The sequence below is a fragment of the Syzygium oleosum genome, unplaced genomic scaffold, assembly GCF_021117445.2.
Source record: "Syzygium oleosum isolate NSW1041296 unplaced genomic scaffold, Sole_v2.1 Sole_v2.02, whole genome shotgun sequence".
Lineage (NCBI taxonomy): Eukaryota > Viridiplantae > Streptophyta > Magnoliopsida > Myrtales > Myrtaceae > Syzygium > Syzygium oleosum.
Genome location: NW_026607486.1, coordinates 17,270,107 through 17,291,017, shown reverse-complemented (window position 1 = coordinate 17,291,017; position 20,911 = coordinate 17,270,107). Strand labels below are relative to the sequence as shown.

General features: G+C 41.7%; 4 protein-coding genes across 7 annotated transcripts; 2 read left to right on the top strand and 2 right to left on the bottom strand.

Annotated features, from left to right (window-relative positions):
• Positions 1-287: 287 nt before the first annotated feature.
• Positions 288-2,185, top strand: LOC115672901 (ribonuclease 1). Its single transcript, XM_030594899.2, has 4 exons — positions 288-499; positions 607-762; positions 1,276-1,474; positions 1,697-2,185. The coding sequence occupies exons 1-4, from the start codon at positions 395-397 to the stop codon at positions 1,915-1,917; spliced, it is 681 nt and encodes a 226-aa protein (XP_030450759.1). The 5' UTR covers positions 288-394; the 3' UTR covers positions 1,918-2,185.
• Positions 2,186-7,128: 4,943 nt separating this feature from the next.
• Positions 7,129-9,386, top strand: LOC115665775 (ribonuclease 3-like). Its single transcript, XM_030587612.2, has 4 exons — positions 7,129-7,301; positions 7,399-7,554; positions 8,690-8,888; positions 8,967-9,386. Exons 1-4 carry the CDS (start codon positions 7,194-7,196, stop codon positions 9,188-9,190), a joined length of 687 nt encoding a protein of 228 aa, XP_030443472.1. The 5' UTR covers positions 7,129-7,193; the 3' UTR covers positions 9,191-9,386.
• Positions 9,387-14,384: 4,998 nt separating this feature from the next.
• Positions 14,385-16,837, bottom strand: LOC115668885 ((R)-mandelonitrile lyase-like). 2 transcript variants are annotated; one of them, XM_056308786.1, is made up of 3 exons: positions 16,363-16,837; positions 15,543-16,211; positions 14,385-15,455 (listed from the first exon to the last, which is right to left on the bottom strand). In XM_056308786.1, the coding sequence occupies exons 1-3, from the start codon at positions 16,451-16,453 to the stop codon at positions 14,581-14,583; spliced, it is 1,635 nt and encodes a 544-aa protein (XP_056164761.1). In that variant the 5' UTR covers positions 16,454-16,837; the 3' UTR covers positions 14,385-14,580. The 2 variants fall into 2 exon arrangements, with proteins under 2 accessions (XP_056164761.1, XP_056164762.1); XM_056308787.1 differs by having other exon boundaries at positions 15,543-16,204.
• A 148-nt stretch (positions 16,838-16,985) lies between these two features.
• Positions 16,986-18,987, bottom strand: LOC115668987 (myb family transcription factor PHL8-like). 3 transcript variants are annotated; one of them, XM_056308788.1, is made up of 6 exons: positions 18,565-18,987; positions 18,376-18,452; positions 18,227-18,284; positions 18,047-18,122; positions 17,885-17,954; positions 16,986-17,805 (listed from the first exon to the last, which is right to left on the bottom strand). In XM_056308788.1, the coding sequence occupies exons 1-6, from the start codon at positions 18,689-18,691 to the stop codon at positions 17,170-17,172; spliced, it is 1,044 nt and encodes a 347-aa protein (XP_056164763.1). In that variant the 5' UTR covers positions 18,692-18,987; the 3' UTR covers positions 16,986-17,169. The 3 variants fall into 3 exon arrangements, with proteins under 3 accessions (XP_056164763.1, XP_030446207.1, XP_056164764.1); XM_030590347.2 differs by having other exon boundaries at positions 18,209-18,284; positions 18,565-18,979; XM_056308789.1 differs by having other exon boundaries at positions 18,209-18,284; positions 18,560-18,691.
• Between the last annotated feature and the right edge of the window lie 1,924 nt (positions 18,988-20,911).

Sequence of the window (20,911 nt, the reverse complement as noted above, 5' to 3'; positions counted from 1 at the left end):
AGATTTCTGAACTTTGGGGGAGTGTTCGTTCCATCGTACCCTTGATGAACAATAATGATTGCTTCTTCATTGATGACATTGAAATAGATGGATGAAGAGGTGAGAGCCGACATCATCAGAATCATGGAGCGACCGTTACACACTCGACCGGATGCATCAATCATGTGGTGTGGATTTGATTATTAAATTTTTGAAAAAAATTTTGGCAAGAAATCAGAGCATATGCTCTTTCGGATTCTACTACCAAAACCTTCCATCTTGGCCTATAAAATAATAGCTTCGTGCCATTCCTGGCATTCATGTCCTAATTACAATCACACTACTTCATCATCAACCACCCTCTTTGAGACTCCAGTGAGAGAGAGAGAGAGAGAGAGAGAGAGGGGTGTCAGAGATGATGAAGTTTCAACGTTCGATTGTGATCAATCTCGTGTTACTACAGTGCCTAGCGATCCTCGTTGCGTCGCAAAGCTTTGATTTCTTTTACTTCGTTCAGCAGGTGAGTTTTGAGTCTCGACTTTGTGGTTTCGCATTTGTCTAGATCCTAAAGCCACATTTATGCACGTAGAAGCAACTGCAATCGATGTATTTTCTTGTGATGAATAGTGGCCGGGGTCGTACTGCGACACAAAGCAGTCTTGTTGCTATCCGACCACTGGGAAGCCGGCAGCGGATTTCGGGATTCACGGGCTCTGGCCTAATTACCAGGACGGCTCATACCCTTCCAACTGCGATCCGGACAGCCCCTTCAACCCGTCCGAGGTGCGTGCCTAGTGTTCTTAACAAAATCATACACTTCACCGTTGATTGTTGTTAGTTGACACAAGCCAATAAGGGCCGTGGCTGAACTTGCTACGCTATGAGTATTAGCTATTTCTAGATGATGATAACTATGACAAGGAACCCAAAAAAAGGCGTGCAAAAATGCAGTTAACGGGACAAAAAATGGTATTTTCATTCTCTTCTGGTGAAGTGGTTGCTCCTTTTTTATCCTTTTGGGCTGACTCTTTAGAACTACAGCAGGGAAAGAACAAAGAGTCTTTAAGTAAAGACATCCTAGCAGTAAAAGGTTGTCTGATGATCTAGAATTCTTTGTCCATGAATTTGACACTAGGAAAGAACTACACATACCCAGTGACCGCTCCACTCATTAGGAGAAAGTATCGCAAATCGGCAATCAAATTAATGGTTTTGTTTTCCAGATAGCAAATCAGCAATTCAACTGTTGATTGTTAACAGAGCTCTGAGATTTCGTGTCTGCCCTGTTGTGTATAGATATCAGACCTCAAAAGTAGCATGCAGAGGAGCTGGCCAACACTGGCATGCCCAAGCGGCGACGGCCAACAGTTCTGGTCGCACGAATGGGAGAAACACGGTACCTGCTCGGAGTCTGTCCTTGATCAACACGCTTACTTCAAATCGACTCTCGGCCTCAAACAGAAGGTTAACCTCCTCCAAGCACTGAGAAGCTCAGGTAATCATATGTTTTGCTGTACTAATTCCATTTATGGGTGTCACTGGATCGGACCTCTTAATCTGGTTGGGTCTGGTATGACACGGCCAGTTCCCTTTGATCCGATAATTCTAACACCGATATGCTGTATGTGACGGAGTCTATGCTTTCACATTACCACTGCGATTTACTTCCCAAAATGTCGACTGGTCGCTTGATCTCTCCTTCATTTGTAAATTGCAGGAATAACACCAGGAGGCTCGTACAGCTTAAAGAGCATAAAGGACGCGATCACGGAAGCAGCAGGGTACACTCCTTGGATCGAGTGCAACAAGGACTCGTCAGGGAATTACCAGCTTTACCAGATTTACCAGTGCGTCGACACTTCCGGGTCCAAACTAATCGAATGTCCAGTGTTTCCTAAGGGCGCATGCTCTTCGGAGATCGAGTTCCCTTCTTTCTAGAACTTAAATATGCGGTTGGTGTCGCGTCGTGTCAGGCTATAAGCATCTGTTGCTCTGCTTCATTCGCATAATTCTCGAAACGTGACTCCATCCAATTCTTTCACATGATATCGTCACTAGTATAGGCCTTAATAACATGGCTAATGTACGTAGCCTCTTCAGCAAATGGCCATGTCTACGTCGATTTCGTTGCTTCAGACATTGTATCATCTGAGCATGCTTTAACCGAAAAGCCAGAAAGAACGTAGCGTCTCGTGAACTTTCTCAAGAGGGTATGGCTTGTACGCAATTGGCTCCGTTTGATCTAAGATTGTGCTACTGTAATCATAACTAACACAACCACATATCGCATCACTTGCTCAGGTTCCGTTTGTTTCGTGAAAAATAAATTATTTGAAATTTTTTTTCTAAAACAATAATCGCTTGTATCACTTAAAACAGTTAGTCGATGGAGAATATTTTCATTATTGATAATAATTTAAGTCTAAATATTTTTGTGGACAATATAAATATTTATTGTTCATTTATTTTTGTAAGCGGTACATATATATTCACTGTGAAAATATGCACATAGGAATACCTTCGTCAAAGACTTTGCGCTTAAAAATATATATATGCTAATTCATAGAGATAGCACCTATCTTTGTCCTCATCCTGCATTTAAGTCTTTAAAGAACAATAATTAGATATGTTGGAATAGCTGTTAGAAGCAACATGCGACAAGAAATCGGTGGTTTATTTGATTCTTAAGTGTGTGAAGTATGTATTCGATGATACAATGACCGTCTGATGAAGTTTTCTCCAATGCGATTAGCATTATCAGGGTCCATTTATTTCACGAAAAAATTAATGATTTGAAAAACGTTATCCTAAAAATGGTCACTTGAATCGCTCGAAATAACTAATCAATGAAAATGTTTTTATCGTCGACTGCAATTTATGTCTAAATGTTTTTGTGAACGATGAAAATATTTTTTATTTGTTCATCTTTGTAAGTGATACAAGCAACCATTTTCAAGAAAACGTTTCCCAAATTATTTATTTTTCTCGAAACGAACGGAACTTGCTAGCCCATATGTGTGTTAGCTGTAGATGTGACCTTAAAAGCATTGATTCTTTAGATGCAATCGACTACGATGTGGAGAGATTATACGGAACGTTTGTATGACTTCTCAGACAACCAAACTATAACTCTTATCAGTAAAATGATCGCATGTTATCTTAGCTGTTTGATATTGTAAAATTTGTGATTATCCTAATCTTATGCTCGGCCTTTGAGTTAAGGTAAAGTTGGCCCGACGTGGAAGGTTTGCAAACGAAAGAGAGACTTGTTAATTTGGTCTCACGCATACGATGCAAATATAAAAAAACTTTTTTGTACGATTAGGTAATTTGATAGAAAAGTTGATAAATTAAAATAAAAAATCAAATAACCGTTGTATATTTGTTTTTGTTGAAAGAAAGAGCCATTTTACTCGAGAGGTACATAAAAGGCTTTTAAGCCTAGTAAATCCCCAATCACTGAAGAACAAAGCAAAAGGTTAAGAGCAAATAACAAAGGACAGTCTGCAGTTACAATCACACTCTCATCCCTCAAGAACAGATTTACCACCATAAACAATCAATGGTCGATCACCAAATTCAATGATAAATACACCCTGAGATTTCCCACTCCATTTGCAATGGATTGCGATGTGTATCTAGGTTCAACGTCCTCATCGCCATCGCCGTGCAAAGACACCAACACCAAAATGTTGAAAAAACACAAATCAAATACCTATAAGGAGCTCTTACATCTATATCTAGATCTAGTTCGAAAGAGTAAAACCCAAAAAAACTTTATCTATATCTAAATCGGGAGAAGAGAACAGTGTAATCTCAGAGAGGATGTAGAGCCCCGTTACAAACATCCTCCTCGGTGGCTGTTGACTGGATGAATGGCCCAACTGGTCTTCACGTTCACGCAAGATTAGCTAGTGAAATTTATTCACACACACAAACTCTCGAAACATATCCGGAGGGAAAAGAAAGATAGAAAGCCTCAAAAGAGAGAGAGAGAGAGAGAGAGAGAGAGAGAGAGAGAGAGAAAGGTCTCTCTCAAGGACAACATTGCAGAGAGGCGGCGGTTTCAAGGGAAAGGAGAGGAAACCCTAACCTAATAACATTTGTATCTAACTAAAATGGAAATTGGTAAATCATAACTAGTTGATAACTTAACCGAAGAAAAGTTGATAAATCATTAAAATTGATGTCAAGAATTTCGTATAAGATTTCATTCATTCAAGACGTCTTACGAAAAGTAAGTACAAGTTAGTAACAGATGAGAAAAGTTGGTAATTAAAAGAAAAATGAACTTGGTCAGAAACTAATAAGAATTAATAACCCAAAACTAATTGATACTTTAATCGGATAAAAGTGAGTAAGTGGCTCTAATTGAGATTGATGGTCTCTAAAAAGAGCCGGTAAATTTAAGGCATTCCCAAGTAATCAAACAAAATCTCGTAAACAATGAGAAAAGTTGGCAAATAGTAAAATAATTAAATACGTTGGTAAATAATTCAAATGAGAGTTAGTAATCAATAGAATGTGATCGATTAAATTTCAAAAAAAATTTTTGAGTCGTGCTAATTTAAGGCATTCACAAGTAATCAAACAAAATCTCGTAAACAATGAGAAAAGTTGGCAAATAGTAAAATAATAGGAAAATATCACAAAAAACCCCAAATTATGCCATTTGTGACAAATTTATACTGAATTTTTTTTTGTGATACAAAAAATCCCGAACTATACCACTTGTAACAAATTTACCCTGAACTTTTTTTGTGATATGAAAAACCCCAAATTATGCCACTTGTGACACATTTATCCCACAATACTTTGGCCCATGGGTATTTTCGTCTTTTTCATTTTTCTGTTTTTTTTTCCTTTTTTTTTCTTTTCTTCTCTCTTCCCTCCACCGGCCATGGCGGAGGGAAGCCGGCGAGGGCCGCCCTCGCCGGTGCTGGGGTTGGGCGAGGGCGAGCCTCGCCAGCGTCGGGCGAGCCTCGCCGGCGTCGGGGGAGCCTCGCCGGCGTCGGGCGAGGACTGCCTTCGCCCGCCCAGGTGAGGGCGGGCGAGGGTCGCCCTCGCTAGATCCGGCGAGGGCAGCCCTAGTCGGCGTCAGGCGAGAGTCGCCCTCGCTTGGGCCGGCGAGGGTGACCCTCGCCGGCGTCGGGCAAGGGCGACTCTCGCCCGACGCCGGCAAGGGTCACCCTCGCCCGACGCCGGCGAGTGTCGCCCTTGCCAGATCCGGCGAGGGCCGCCCTCGCCGACTTCCCTCCACCATGGCCGGCGGAGGGAAGAGAGAAGAAAAGAAAAAAAAAGGAAAAAAAAAAAAGAAAAAGGAAAAAGACGAAAATGCCCATGGGCCAAAATATTACGAGGTAAATGTGTCACAAATGGCATAATTTGGGATTTTTCGTGTCACAAAAAAAATTTTAGGGTAAATTTATCACAAGTGGCATAGTTTGGGGTTTTTCGTGTCACAAAAAAAAAGTTCAGGGTAAATTTATCACAAGTGGCGTAGTTTGGGGTTTTATGTGGTATTTTCCCTAAAATAATTAAATACGTTGGTAAATAATTCAAATGAGAGTTAGTGATCAATACAATGAGATCAATTAAATTTCAGAAAAGTTTCTTCAGTCGTGCTTATTTGGGTTGTATCTGTTGACACCCAAAATTACCCCTGGTGGGAGTGGGCCGTTCACAAGTTACAGAAAATATAAAGTACGGCCCACATGGCGAAAATCCGAAAAAGGCCGCAAGTCAGGCCCAGAGGCATTAAGAAGACCTAAGGTAATTATCGACAGGACACGTCATAGAGGTGTCGACAAGTTTAAAATCACGAGCCATGCACGTGACATCGACGAGTTCAAGATCACGAGCTTTGCACGTGACGTCAACAAAGTTCAAAATCACGAGCTTTGCACGTGACGTCGACGAATCCAAGATCACGAACTTTGTACGTGATGTCGACAAAGTTCAAAATCACGAGCTTTGCACGGAATCATGGTAATACGTGACGAAAAATTCATTTACACGTGTCAAAAGGTAAAAATATGACCGTGGGCGTGAAGAATGACAAAAAATAAAGAGACACGTGGAAGAAAATTAGCTATTACGTGATGCCCAAGGAGCGTAAGCAATGTCGACAAGTCAGGAAACGGTTAAAACGCGAAACGTAAGGAAGTGAAAAACGACTTTCAAGGAGAAGTGTTCGGTCAACAGTTATCAAGCTGCTCTATAAATACTCAAGGATTTCCAACGTAGAATGGACCCTTTCGCAAACAACACAACATATCTTTTATCTAGCTTTACTTTTAGCGCATTCAGAGTAGTTTTAGCTGTAATTTTCAGATTCTGCGTCGTAGATTCAATTCCGGCAAGAGTCTTTATCAGGTTCAACATTGTTGATTAAATTCCAATGTTGTGCCATTAGTTCAGCATCATCGATTAAATTCCGGCGTTGTGCTTGGAATATAGCTGTTGATTAGATTCCAGTCATATTCTCTCAAGTTACGTCATTGATTAGATTCTGACGTACTTTGAATGGTAATACCGCATATTAGTTGTGTCATTGATTAGATTCCGACATAACTTGGTCTCGGTATTTGCAAGTTGTCATCCCATTATTAGTATTATCGAGTTTGGTATATTGTTCAGTCAAGTTGTAAGTTTGACTTAATAAACGCATTTGACATTCTCTGTCCGAGCTTGACTCAAGACCCTAGTCTCCTCTAATAAAATCCGAAACGCAACGTTCGGTGAAAGATTTTCAACGGGATAAAACCGGCGAAACAGTATCCATCATGGCGCTCGACTTTGTCTCTGTGTGTGAACAACTTCGTCCCTCGATCTACGTGGGAAACTATCCTTGCACGAAACATGGTCTGCCAAATATTGTAACTTCTAAGCTCAGTTTTCTCGAACATTACACTTATTTAAATAGTATTACTTCCGACCTCAGTTTACTCGAACACTACACGTAATTAGATTCTAGTTTATAAGCAAACCCTACCTATAATACCAATCCGGGACGTAAGAGAGGTGTGGAAACCGTTAAATGCGCATGAATCATATTTAAAAAAATGAGGTTGCAAAAGCATAGACCCTACGGCATATCCTGTTCTTGGTCTTACATTAAAGCCTATATATACAGTTGTTTAACATTAAACAGACCTACCATTTCACAAGCTCAAGAGCTCAAATTCTTTTCACAGGAACTTGGAGAGAGAGAGATGAAAGCCAAGTGTTCATTTGCGATCATCATAACAGTCTTGGCAACACATTGTCTGTCTGTTCTTTGTGCTGTGGACGACTTCGATTTTTTCTATTTCGTTCAACAAGTAAGATGTCTCAACTTTTTCTACCTCGTGCTGTCTGATTCTTTTCACGTTTTTTTTTCTTGGATTGATGTTTGATATTCCGTATGATTTTATGAAGTGGCCGGGATCATACTGCGATACGAAGCGTAAGTGTTGCTACCCGAAAACAGGAAAGCCAGCGTCGGATTTCAGCATCCATGGACTGTGGCCTAACTACAAGGATGGCACTTACCCTTCTAACTGTAACCCTGAGAATGCTTTCGATAAATCTGAGGTAATTGTCTTTTTTCTTGTTTTCCTTGACTTGATCCATATACAGTTCTCGAACTTGAATGTAGTCAACCCTGTCAATGGATCTGGCAACAAGAAGAATTTCCTCAACTCAAAACTTTAGTTTGAAACAAAAATATGGCAATAATTTTAGGTTTCCAGAGTTGAGTGTATATCATAAGATGGTGAAAATAGTTCCAGCGCAACTAGAAATGAAATATGCATTGTTAAATGAGAGAATTGATGGGACTTTGCGACAACAAAGAGAAAGGGTTCTGCCAACTCGGAAGATACTAAATGTGGAAAGCTTGAGCCTAACAAACTTGGATCGAACACTCAACCATTTGATCTTGGTAATTTCGATTCATGCCCATGTTCTAAGTATTGTGATCTGCGATTGTTGGGGCTGGTCACCCTGGATTAGGAATCGCAAAATATATAACTCTGGATATTGAATGGAAAGGTCAACACCTATGCCGCTCGTAGATTGATCAACAGATCGATCCGTTTGTGATGTGGGATCGAGATCTATTATTATACATTTGTCCAAAAAAGTTGAAGATCCATACATGGTTACCAGCTCTAGTGAGTTTAGTCTTCACAGTGGATCACATAAATGTTATGGAGTTGACGCAACATGATATTTCTGATTGGAGTGCACCTGTGTCACACGAAGTCATGAACGGCAGGTCTCTTGGCATTTAATACTGCTAGTTGAAGCTACTCTTTTCACTAATATGTGATGCACGTAATGATATATTCTAGGATTAATGAACATGAAGGACGTTGAGAAGCTGACCTTTGATTAAATAAAACTCTATAGTCGCTCGCACATCACGTAATGCCATACTTATCCAAGGTGAACTAGAGTTGAAAAGTTCAGTTCATCAAAATGTATCTTATCAATCACTTTTCTAAGCGCTAGCTCGTAAAATCATACGAAGATGTTAAAACCAACTGACAACGGGATTCAAGTTCTTAACAAACCAATTTAATAAGCCAGTCTTAGTAAGTCTTAACATTTTCTTCACGATATATAAATTGCAAAAAGAAAATACAGCCAAGGAGCTTGCTGATTTTGGGTACTAATGTAGATAATTTGTTCGATGAATTCATGTTGTCTTTGTAAAATGGCACAGATTTCTGATCTGATCGGCAGTTTGGAGAAGAACTGGCCATCATTGACATGCCCGAGCAGCGACGACACCAAGTTCTGGACACACGAATGGGACAAGCACGGGACTTGCTCCGAGTCCGAACTCGATCAACACGAGTATTTCGAAGCAGCCCTCAAGCTCAAACAGAAAGTGAACCTCCTCCAAATCCTAGAAAATGCCGGTAAGGTTTACGTAATTGCGTGGACTCTCCTTCTAAGTAATCGAGTCTATGACTAATGATGAGAAACCTCTCGTGCAGGAATCAAGCCAAACAACGAGTTTTATAGCCTAGAGAGCGTGAAAGAAGCAATCAAGGAGGCCGTTGGATTTGAACCTGGATTGGAATGCAACGTGGATTCATCGGGCCACAGTCAGATTTATCAGATGTTCGTTTGTGTGGACACTTCTGGTTCGGAGCTCATCAAATGTCCGGTTTTGCCCAGGAGCAGATGTGCTTCCAAGGTCCAGTTTCCCTCATTTTAATCAGGGCATTGATGGACTGATTTGTAGTCAAAGTTAATAACTTGTCCATCCATTGGACTAACTTGTATCCACCTTTCTTTCGGAATAAACGCTTGATCTAGTTTCGCACTGAAGCCGACCAGCTGTAATTTATGAAAATGCTAACCTTTGGGATCTTTTGAGATGAATTCGATTTATATTTAAACTATTCGAAAGATGATGGGGGTTTAGCTTTCATTGGGAGGAGGAACAGTTCTTCAGGTGCTTTCATGTGTTGATATCCATGCTTCCTCCGACAAGGTACGCCTGGTCCCAGTTCCATGTTAGTCCTTAAATTATTGAAGGAACTGGTTGCTTGACGTTTCGCACAGAATAAAATAATGCACGTCCGATCTAACAATATTCGTTGCAGTTTCGTAGGAAACCTCAGGCTTTGGATCTATTAAGGGGGTCGATATCTGGATCTCTCTTTAAGGAAGAGCTCATCCCTACCCTTTGTGGTGGTTGTTACGCTGAACCCAACCTACCCTTTAAAACTCTAGCCGCCTGTTCTGTCGCTGTGATCTTTTTCCCTTCTAGTTTTATGCTTTATTCCTCAGCCTTCTCGTCATTCGTTGTTGGCTTCGTTCCAACGTTCAGTAGTCCCTGGCTAAAGGAAGCATGTGGGATGAGGACGATGTTGCTGGTGCTCGCATTGATATTCTCAGCAGGAGATTAGGTAAATTCTAGTTAGATGATGATGTAGTTGTGACGGTCGGTTTGGTTTCCAGCGAGGAACTAAGTGAGTGCTGTCTTACCCTCTTTGCGCAACTTTTATGCAAACCCTAGTGTGAGTTTTTTCAAGCATTTCAAAATACTATGCGGAAAGTTTAGACGAATGAAAATGTAGCCATTACACAAATGGATTCGGAAAGTTTAGAGGAGTGAAAAATGGAGTGTTAGAAGCTAGACCATGGTCCTTCGCAAACCATTTCTATTGCTTAAACCTTGGAAGCCTAATGCATCACCACATTGCTATTGAAGACTATGTTTGCTTATTGAAGAAATATCTTTATAAGTTGAAACAGTCTCCTAGGCAATGGTATAAGCATTTTAAAACTTTCATGGATAGCCAAGAATATTCAAAAAGTCAGTTGAATAGTGTGCTTATTTTAGGAGATTGGAATATGGATCTTTGATTTATCAGTTAATATATATTGATGACATGTTGATAGCGGCTAGAAGTATGCCCAATATTGATGTGTTGTGACGGAGTTGAGTGTTGAGTTTAAGATGAGTAATTTGGGTGCTGCAAAGAAGACATTGCGAATGGAGATTCTGCGTAGACCTGTCAAATGGGTTCGGTTCGGATTGGGTCGGGTCGTAAATGGTCCAATTCAAATAGACTCATTTAACCTATTTTGACCCATTTCTATGTAATACAAATCTAATGACCCATGCCCGACCCGATCTATATTACTAAAATACTTTCATATTTAACTCAATTTAAAAAAACTCATATCCAAACTGAGATAAGAGTGTGGAGTGAGTGGGCGCGAGAATGAGGAGGATGAGAGAGATAAGTTGAGTTTAAATAAGTTGCAAACCCATTTACAACCGATTCATGACCCATTTAACATTCATATTATGTTTATACCTATTTATGACCCATTTAATGAATATAATTAATCAATTTATGACCTATTTAATAATATACGGGTTAAGAAATGATTTTATGACACATTTTGATAGATATAAGGTTGCAGGTGTCTTACATGTCCCAAGGAAATATATTAAGAAAACTATAATGCATTTTGACATGCACTCAGCAAAGTTTGTGAACCTTTAGCTACTCACTTCAAACTTTCTATAAGTTACTCGAATAATGAGGAGGAGGAACATATGTCCCGGGTTCCTTATTCTAGTACAAGGGGTTGCATTATGTGCACCATAGTTTGCACTCGGCGTGCATTTCACAATCTTTGAACATCGTTAGCTATTACATGAAGCATCCTCGTAAGACTCAATGAGAAACTGTGAAGTAGATCCTCGTATATTTGAGGCGATAATAGACGTTAGTGTTGTGTACCGAAGGGACGACAATGGCAATGAGATTGCAGGCTAAATTAGTAGTGCAACTTTCTATGCTAGGAGAATGTGTTACACCTTCACCCCCATTGGAAAACTCGCAAAATGCCGGACCATGTTTGAAACAAGTCAAATTTTACATCCCATCTCCAATACAGTGAGCCAAATTAAAACCATTTGCGTTCCATTATTTATACTTATAGGGGTTTTCTAAATCTAAAAGCCATGTAGTTGAGGGAAAGCTACTCAATCTAATGTAATCATGTCTCTTGAGATTTAATTAACCACGTGACCCTTAACGTTTGCTAATTATATGCTCGATTCAACCCTACCACAAGTGTTATGGTTGGCTTAGAATTAACAAAATACAATGAAGTAAATCAACGCCGTAGCAACCCATGCCATCTTCCCAATCCTCTCGTATTAGAGAAATGTCCTCTCAATGCCTTACTGCCCAAACAATTTAGGTGTCAATGGACAATTTAACTAACTCCGAATATCTTGACCAATCGACAGCAACTATCATATCCCCTCAATTATAAATTATGGAGGTCAATTAAGCCGTGGTTTCTTTTAACATAGTTCATTTCATTATCGACAAAGTTCAAACATGAACCTTAAAAAACACAAAGGCATGAACCCTTAGTAGCCCCAGCAAGAAACATGTGGATCAAGTCGGTGGTACCCACTTTGGGTACACATTTAGCTACTCACTTCAAACTTTTCGATAAGTTATCACCCCAAATAATGAGGAGGAGGAGCGTATGTCCCGAGTTCCTTATTCTAGTACAAGGGATTGCATTATGTGCACCATAGTTTGCACTCGGTGTGCATTTCACCATTCTTTGAGCATCGTTAGCTATTACAAGAAACATCCAAGTAAGACTCAATGAGAAACTGTGAAGTAGATCCTGGTATATTTGAGACAATAGTAGATGTTGCTGTTGTGTACCGAAGGGATGACAATGGCAATGAGACTGCAAGCTAAATTAGTAGTGCAACTTCTTATGCTGGGAGAATATGTTACACCTTCACCCCCACTGGAAAACTTGCAAAATGCCGGACCATGTTTGAAGCAAGTCAAATTTTACATCCCATTTCCGATTCAAGTGAGCCAAATTAAAACCATATGCGTTCCATGATTTATACTTAGATGGGTTTTCTAAATCTAATAGACATTTAGTTGAGGGAAAACTACTCAATCTAATGTAATTTTAATCACGTGACTCCTAACGTTTGCTAATTATATGCTCGATTCAACCCTACCACAAGTGTTATGGTTGGCTTGGAATTAACAAAACACGATGAAGTAAATCAACGCCGTAGCAACCCACGCCGTCTTCCCAGTCCTCTCATATTAGGGAAATGTCCTCTCAATGTATTACTGCCCAAGCAGTTTATGTGTCGATGGACAATTTAGCTAACTCCGAATATCCTGACCAATCGACAGTAGCCATCATATCCCCTTGATTATAAATTACGGAGGTCAATTAAGCCGTGGTTTCTTTTAACATAATTCATTTCATTGTCGACAAAGTTCAAACATGAACCTTAAAAAACACAAAGGCACGGACCCTTAGTAGCCCCAGCAGGAAACATGTGGATGAAGTCGGTGGTACCCACTTTGGGTAGTCTGGGTACATGATATTCTGTCGATGGGCCAGGGCACCAAATCAGGCCGGATCAAGCGAGCGGGTCGGTTTAGACCCGCCCCCATTTAGGCACCCGAAGCAGGGAAAGTGGAGCGGTCCTACTCAAGCACTCCAATGGTGCCGTCCGCAGCTGATCCGCACCGAGAAAATCTCTACTTGGGAATATTGCTAAAAAGGACAATAACACAAATAATCTCAAACTTTTTACCCAAAGTGCATTATCATCTCTAAAATTTTTATTTATTTAGTATAATTTCAGAAATTTAACCTAATATTCAATATAATTCCCGAATTATATGAAAATATTTAATTTAATCCTTTCATAAATTTCAAAATTAATGTAATCCAGCCTGTCTAGTGACTAAATTGAATAAATAATAAAAATTTAAAAATTATATTAAATTAATTAAAAATTCATGAATTACATTATATATTAAACTAAATTTCAGGGATCGCATTAAACAAATTATTAAAGTTCAGGAATCCCGTTACTAATCGAACCAAAATTTAAATACCATTTACGTACGCGATTTTACCTTCCTAAAACAAACTCCGGGGCTGCTTCGTCTTCGTCCGTTTCTTCTTCTTCTTCTTCTTCTTCTTCTTCATCATCTTCAAAGTTCCAACTGACGAGAATGGTTTTCCAGATCCTTCCACCACCTTCCCGTATGTCCCCAACTCCTTCCCCCCCTTATAAACCCTCCCTCCATTCCTCGCACTCTCTCGTCCTCCATAACCAAAATCAACTGCCCCCTCTCGCTCCAGCTCTTGATCAACGTCCACCGAAGCTCCCCGCTCGTCGACGGACGCCGCCTCCCTCCTCCACATCACAAACCTCCCTCTCTTCCTCCCCTTCTTCCTCGGCTTCTCGGCCTCCGCGCCCCTGCCCGACCAGACCGGCTCCGGCTCTCGGCCCCGGCCTGACCGGTTCGTCTTCATCGACCCCTTCGCCCGGAGCCTGGTCCTCGTCGGGACCGCCGGCCCGGACCCCGCGCGGGGCGCCGAGGGCGGGCGGCCCCCGGCGTCGAGGGCGTCGGTCGAGGCCATGCCGGGCGTGGAGGTGGAGGAAGGCCGCGAGTGGGAGTGCGCCGTTTGCCTGGACAGCGTCGCGGCCGGGGAGCCGGCGAAGGAGATGCCGTGCAGGCACCGGTTCCACGGGGGCTGCATCGAGCGGTGGCTGGGGATCCACGGGACGTGCCCCGTGTGCAGGTACGAGATGCCCGGTCGAGGAAGGAGAGGCCGGCGAGAAGCGAGGAGGGGGAGTCTGGGTGAGCTTCGCTTTTGGCGTCGGCGGCGGCGACGACGATCGCGTTTCTTCTTCTTCTTCTTCTTCTTAGATATCTGGAGGCGATGGATTGGTCGGAGATTCATTTTGTTTACTTTTCTTCTTTTTCGTTCCATACAAATTGTACAGCGTTACACGTCTTCAGTTCATTTCAATTGGTAATCGAAGTGTTGGTGTGGCCATTCTTGAAAGATTCAGACACTTTGCCTCGAGAAATCCAAACTCCGACGTCACAAGATCGATTAAGAAATCATCATGAACTTACACTCGTTTCTAATACAAAGCAATGAACACCTAGAGAGAGATTGATGGAAACACAGTCAATGCATCTTCAGATCAAGATCTTGCATCAAGAAAGCTTGATGAAGTAGTCAGCTTTAGATGGTTTTATTGCGCATAGAGTTTTGCTAGGGATGATCTTGGGTGTTAGAGGCGCCAAATTGTCCTCTTTCTCTTAGAATCTTGATGCCCTGGTATCTCCCTAACATCATTAGCGTAGCCATTGGATTTGTCCCCGGCGATTCCAGGAATGTTGACCCGTCGACCACCCTCAATCCCTTCACGCCGTAGACCCTGTAGTCCTCGTCGACCACCGAACCGACCCCACAACCGCCATGGTAGTGGTAGAATGTCCGCACGTTCTGCTTGCAGAACTCGGCCAGCTCTTCTTCGCCCGACAGTTCGTCCTCCTTGTGCTCGACCCCCAGGAAAACAGAGACGGCCTGAGACCTCACGACACTCTGGAGCAGCTGCGCCATCTCGATGCACGCCTTCATGTCCTCTTCCTTGGATAGGTAGTTGAATGTCACCGCAGGGTTCTGCCTCGGGTCCGTGCTGTTCAGTTTCAGCCTGCCTCTCGATGCCGGGAAGGCATACTTGACTGCGACCGGCATCCTTGTTGCATTGAGACTTATGGGGAGGATCCCTGCTTCGATGATGAATTTGAGATCATGGGCAATGCCGGCCACTACGGGTGGTTCGGGCAGCCGATCCTGTGGTTTGGCATCTGCGAGAAGCGCCATGCACGGATTATCTTGCATTCCTCGGCCCACTCCCCTGAGGTCACTTAGCAACGAGATGTTGAACTTCTTGAGATGTTCAGGAGGACCAATTCCGCTAAGTAACAGCATTTGGGGACTCCCTAGTGACCCTGCAGCTAAAATGACTTCGCCGAACAATGTCGAATCATTTGCGTAATTGAGGTAAGCTTCGTATGATTCTTCCAAGCTCCCATTGCTCTTGATGTACGTAATGCCACAAGCCCGGGTCTCATTGTTATCGCCTACAAAAATGGAAAAGTTATCAAGTGGAAGTGTTGAGTATGTGACCTTCTTTGGCCAAGAAAGTTTGCGTGAATGTAATGCTTTACGACATAACGGTCTGAGTGGCTCACTGTGATTGCAGAAGAGGAGATTCCTCACGGTTGAATTTACGAGCACGGTCAAGTTTTCCATATACCCTGCCTCTAGGAGATCGGCGGATGTATGCCTGGTTCCGTAATTGTCGAACACGCTTCCACCAATCTTTGTTCCTTCGAGATGTTCCAGCGTATAGCCGTTATACGGGAAAATTCCTGCTTCAAGGAATCCAAACTCGGCGACAAACTGCCATGGGGTCAACTCCGGCTGAAAAACCACTCTCGACTCCACCCATCTGTATGCATCCTCTACCAGCTCTACGTCCCATCCGACTCTTTTAACAAAATCAGCACTAGCTCTGCTGTAGAAACCACCATTAATAGCGGACGACCCTCCCAGAACCCGTCCTCTGTGATTTGTAACCCCTTCTCCGGAGATGAAGCTCTGTGCCACTGATGAATACTCATCGGTGTTGAGCAGCGAGAAACCATAGTATTTTCTATCCATGACTAAGGGGTCCTCATAAGGCGATCCACCACGCTCGACCAACAGTACGGAGAATTTCTCGGAGAGAGTCGCCGCTAGAGGACATCCTGCAGTTCCTCCCCCGACGATAATGTAATTGAAAGACTTGCCCGAGATTTCTTTGAGGTCTGAAGTCATGTAAGGTGGCCTGTTTCCTTGAATGGGGGAGCAAGATGACCAAAAGATGCTATCAGAATCCAGATCAATGTCGATCTAAATTTGCAAAGCATGATTCTAAATAACATAATCAATACAAACATAGTTACTTCCGAAACAAGATAAGAACTACAAGGTAAAGTTGCATACCTTGAGACAGTGTACAAGGAAATGAAGACAATATCTGAAGTAAAAGGATCGATCTTATCGAAAGCGGATGAGTTTTACGCAGAATCCCCATGTTTGGTCCTTCCCCTGATCTGACCAGAAGGGAGGAAGAAGTGATATATTTATTAGTTCTAATGGCTCATTATCGTCTTAATAAATATCCACACGCTACTGGTGTAATCGATGGCATTTTCCTTGCTTTGATATCGCCTGCGTACGCATACTTGGTCCAATGATTCACTCTTATTCTTTTGGGGAACTAATGATTTTGCTTCTGCAATGAGTTTCCTCCACTCTGTATGCTTTAATCACTACACTTTTCATGTATCTGCGTACTTAAGTTAATATAATTCACTCTTTTTCTTTTGGGGAACTAATGATTTCGCTTCAGTGATGAGTTTCCTCCACTCTGTATTCTTTAATCACTATCTATATCATGTATCTGCTTACTTAATGTACAGTCCTGCCTCACTTGTGTTGAAGACAAAAACACAATGATAGTGTTTTGTGCAGGAGTCAACTTGCCTGGATTGGTTAAGGCGAGCTCTAAAATGGGATAATGTACTTTAACGGAGAATTCGATGGCACATATCGGCCAACACGTATCCACACAACATATATTGATTTTTCTTTATATATATAATGTGCTTTGAGGAATTCTTGCGGGTCCATTTACACGCCAATATACATAGTCTACAACCGAAAAGATCAGCACTCAGATTGAATTTTGATGCATGGTGCACTCCGTAAGCCTCTCAATCCTGTCTTGTCCCAAAAGCTCCAAAAGAACTAGAAATGCCCATTTGCCTGTTCGATTCCCTGAAAGTTCAAGTCTATGCTTTTCGGGCCTGGATCGAAGTCGGCCTGATATTGGCTGTTCAAGTCAAGTGTCGCCGGGAGTCCACATTTTTTCAGCTTGTAACTTGTCTTCGGAGAACTTTTGCTAGATTGTTCCGCAATGAGACCATTATCATCGGAACTACTGCTGGCACATCTCTTCCTCCCTATGGCTTTGTTGCATTTGTTCTGTGAAGGTAGTTCTTCTGGCCGTATGTTACTTAACCGAAGCTCGATTGAAGTTGGACTAAAGTTGTGCGTTTCGCCATGCTCCGTGCCCTTTTGCTTCTCTTCATTTCGACCCGAGCTCTCAGAAGAAGTTAACGAACTTTCTACTGAACATATACCTTTCAATTGTTTCCTAACTGCATCATTGAGGCCTGAACTTCCTAATTCCGTCAGTTCCGAGAAAGGAGAATCGGGGCAGCCGGAGCTAACCATCGAAACTAATTGAGACAGTTCGGCTTTTGCGGCTTCGATGCCAACTGAGGAATTATTGTACCGAGCTAATGTTTCCTGAGCTTTTCTCAGTACAGATTGGAGATACTTGCCTTGAGCTTCGATGCGTAGCTGCAAATGCTTCTGCACCTGAGAGGAAAGTAGAACTAAATTGGCATCTGCAGCAAAGTCAAAAGGCTTGCATGAGAAATGCGCATGCTGGTCTTACCTCAATTTGTTCATGAAGGTTTCTCTGCACTTCCAATTGCATTTGGAGAGCCTGAGCTATCTGCAAGCTTCTGGTACATGAAAAGGATCGGTGAGTACATCCCTCTGTCCAATCACGGCATTATCAATATTTAATAAGATGTGATATATCAGTTAGTCTTACTCATTGATTTGGAAGGTCGATGGATCGATTATTTGGGTATTTTGAGATTCGTCTGTACTCTGAACCTCTTTGTTTTCTGCAATTAAGCAACAAAACAAGTTCATCATTGAAATCAATTAAACACAAGCTCTAAAGATTGGGATCATTAGTTAGTGGCTCAACCTGTTGCGTAGAATTCACCTTCTTGCTTCGTGTCAATGCAGGACTCTGACTGTTGGCTTTTTCCAAGCCTGTACTTCTGCAGAAAAAAGAAGCAAACTTTTCATTTAGCTTTTCCAATTGGTATCAGTAACAGTGATAACTGTAGCAATTTGAAGCATGAAAATTGCCTGTAAATGGCTCTTCAGGTGGTACAAAGTCAGCCCAGCAATGCCCATCGCTCTCATCAAACTTTTCGGGGTTGCCTCTGTCCACAACAAAAAATCACGAACATCAGTTGGCACTCGCAGACCGATGATTAAATCTTTCATTTCTACCCTAAAACGTATGTAAAACAATCGGGACTATACAAACTTAACTGTCTGCTCCGCCCAGTTGTACAACCGCTTCAACGAACCGATGATGAAGCTCAGGAGTCCACTTCAACCTGGGCTTTGCATCAGTGGACAGCACCAGATTCATCTTGTGATGATTTTGCAGACCCATTTGAGATGTTGTTTGTAGGATGGGAATGAGAGACAGAGTATGGGCGATGACAGAAACATAAATATAGGATTAGGAGGGTGTTTTGGGTCTCTGATCCTTCCTTCTTTTCTTGGGTGTCTAGCTTTGGTTGATTATGTGGGAGGTGTGTGGTTCTCTATATAAAATTTGTGGAGTTGTTGGGCTGTCCTATGTTCCTTCACTCCATATCTGGAAACATGAGTGGGGCAATGTTGGGGTAAGGGAATATATGCCCTCACTCACTCAGTCTCTGGCTCTTCGCCTTTTCTTTTTCAATCTCTCTCAATCCATACCAACTTTTCTTTTCTAGAGAATTTTCTTTTCTTTTCTTGCTTTCTTTCTTCTTTGACTTGAAAGAGGGGGTGGGATGGAGAGAATCTCTGGTGCAGCTAAAAATCAAAGAAAGCCAACACACATCAATTTGATGAGTCTCAAAAGGATAGAAAAGAGCCAAAAAATAAAGTACATGGTTTGTTTCTGTCTTGCTGTTTTTCCACCTCTCTCTCTCTCTCTCTCTCTCTCTCTCTCTGCTTGATTCCCTAGTGAATGAGAGAGGTTTGGCCCACCAAGAGTCCATGCATCCTCAATGCATATAGTACAGCTTTCCTTATACTTGAGAAGCTTTGAGTGTTCAAGAATAATAAAAATAAAGCTAGAGGGGAAGGCTGTGTTGTTTTCCCTTTTCTACTTAGATTAAGGCTATGTATTGTTGACAACTATTTTTTTTTTAATTTTTCCCAAAATTAATTATGCAAAAATAAGGGCGGTCGCGACAAGTATGATAAGATTAATTTGCTAAATTAGCATATTACTTTTATGTTGACAAATTGTAAATAGGCTTTTCAACAAACGGGTCATATTCTACAATGTCTAATAGAATTTTTCCGCATCACTCAGTATACTCAAAGATGATTCTCACGAGGGGCATGAAATGCAGTATTCGAAAGAATTAAAAGATGATAAATGGGTCTTTAGTCTCTTAATAATGCTTCATCTTTCTGATATGACCCGTTCCAATGTTCTGAGGAGGGATTGGTGATGTTGGCAGATTCCTTTGTTCTTAGCAAGGAGGACAGGAATGAATGAATCCAACTTAGGTTTATTTATTTATTTATTTATTTATCTATTCTGTACAGCCGCACCTGACCTTACCTAATGTTTTTCTTGGCAAAGAATTCACACCAGAAAAGGAGAAGAGAATCAAGTCGTCCCTCTTATCTCCTAGAAGTTCTCTTTCTTTTTCTCCGAAAATGTCGAAAAAGAAGTCATCTTCAATCAATCTTCATCATCATATCGAAGGGAAGATTCGAGTTCCTTATAACCCGGTCGAGTTTATTTCTTTTCGTAGAAAATTGAAGACCAAGCATCTGTTTCTTTTCCTCTTTTTCTTCTTGTGGTGAAATATCCACACAGAAAAGAATCTCAGCCCCGGGTCCTCCATACAACCTCTCAAACAATGGCATTATTCTATTTGCCAACCGCGTACTCGTTATACCTTTTGACGTCGCGATACACCGCCATCAACTGTATAACATTAGTTAATGGGGACACAGAGGAACGTAAACATCGCGGTACACCGCTATCAATGGGGGAACATTCGTCAAACAGAGACACTGAGGAGGCAATTAATCTCACTCGAAATACAGGGATCGAGCCTTAAAAAGAACCCATCATGCCAGAAGTCCTGTTCCCCCTGTCCAAGCAAATTAAAGACGCAGTAATATTTGTAACGGTTTGACTATTTGTGTGTATGCCCATAATAGTGTTAGGATGCAGTTATCCCACGTTAGAGACTCGGGTTCCCTCTTGGCAATTTCCTAGGTGAAGGCATCAAGCCTCTAACACATGCTCCTAACAAATGATATTGATGGTAGATTGGTGAACCCCCAATCTATTATGGTGTTAGGTGAATATCCCAGCGATATTCGGACAGTAGGCGTTGTGGTGTAACAACGCGTAATGTAGGAACATGGGCACAATGACAAACTTATGGATATGTTAACAGACTCAAAGTTAGGTTCCATGTTAATGATATCCCTAGGTAAAGGTATTGAGTATTTGTTGGGCGCTTCAAATAGAATGATCCACCTCAATTGGCAAATGATCTAAGATCGTCAACTGCCTTACTAAGGAGAGAGAGAGAGAGAGAGTGAGTAATCAACCTCAATGGACAATGATCTAAGATTGTCAACCACCTTGCCA

Coding starts and splice junctions, on each gene's coding strand:
- LOC115665775 (XM_030587612.2), top strand. CDS start 7,194: ATGAAAGCCAAGTGTTCATTTGCGATCATCATAACAGTCTTGGCAACA. Junction 7,302..7,398: donor TTTTCTATTTCGTTCAACAA/GTAAGATGTCTC, acceptor GATTTTATGAAG/TGGCCGGGATCATACTGCGA. Junction 8,889..8,966: donor CCAAATCCTAGAAAATGCCG/GTAAGGTTTACG, acceptor CCTCTCGTGCAG/GAATCAAGCCAAACAACGAG.
- LOC115668987 (XM_030590347.2), bottom strand. CDS start 18,691: ATGGGTCTGCAAAATCATCACAAGATGAATCTGGTGCTGTCCACTGAT. Junction 18,453..18,564: donor ACAACTGGGCGGAGCAGACA/GTTAAGTTTGTA, acceptor TGTTGTGGACAG/AGGCAACCCCGAAAAGTTTG. Junction 17,955..18,046: donor TCGACCTTCCAAATCAATGA/GTAAGACTAACT, acceptor TTCATGTACCAG/AAGCTTGCAGATAGCTCAGG.
- LOC115672901 (XM_030594899.2), top strand. CDS start 395: ATGATGAAGTTTCAACGTTCGATTGTGATCAATCTCGTGTTACTACAG. Junction 763..1,275: donor GCCCCTTCAACCCGTCCGAG/GTGCGTGCCTAG, acceptor TGTTGTGTATAG/ATATCAGACCTCAAAAGTAG. Junction 1,475..1,696: donor CCAAGCACTGAGAAGCTCAG/GTAATCATATGT, acceptor TGTAAATTGCAG/GAATAACACCAGGAGGCTCG.
- LOC115668885 (XM_056308786.1), bottom strand. CDS start 16,453: ATGGGGATTCTGCGTAAAACTCATCCGCTTTCGATAAGATCGATCCTT. Junction 16,212..16,362: donor TCCTTGTACACTGTCTCAAG/GTATGCAACTTT, acceptor CCCCCATTCAAG/GAAACAGGCCACCTTACATG. Junction 15,456..15,542: donor GCCACTCAGACCGTTATGTC/GTAAAGCATTAC, acceptor CCATTTTTGTAG/GCGATAACAATGAGACCCGG.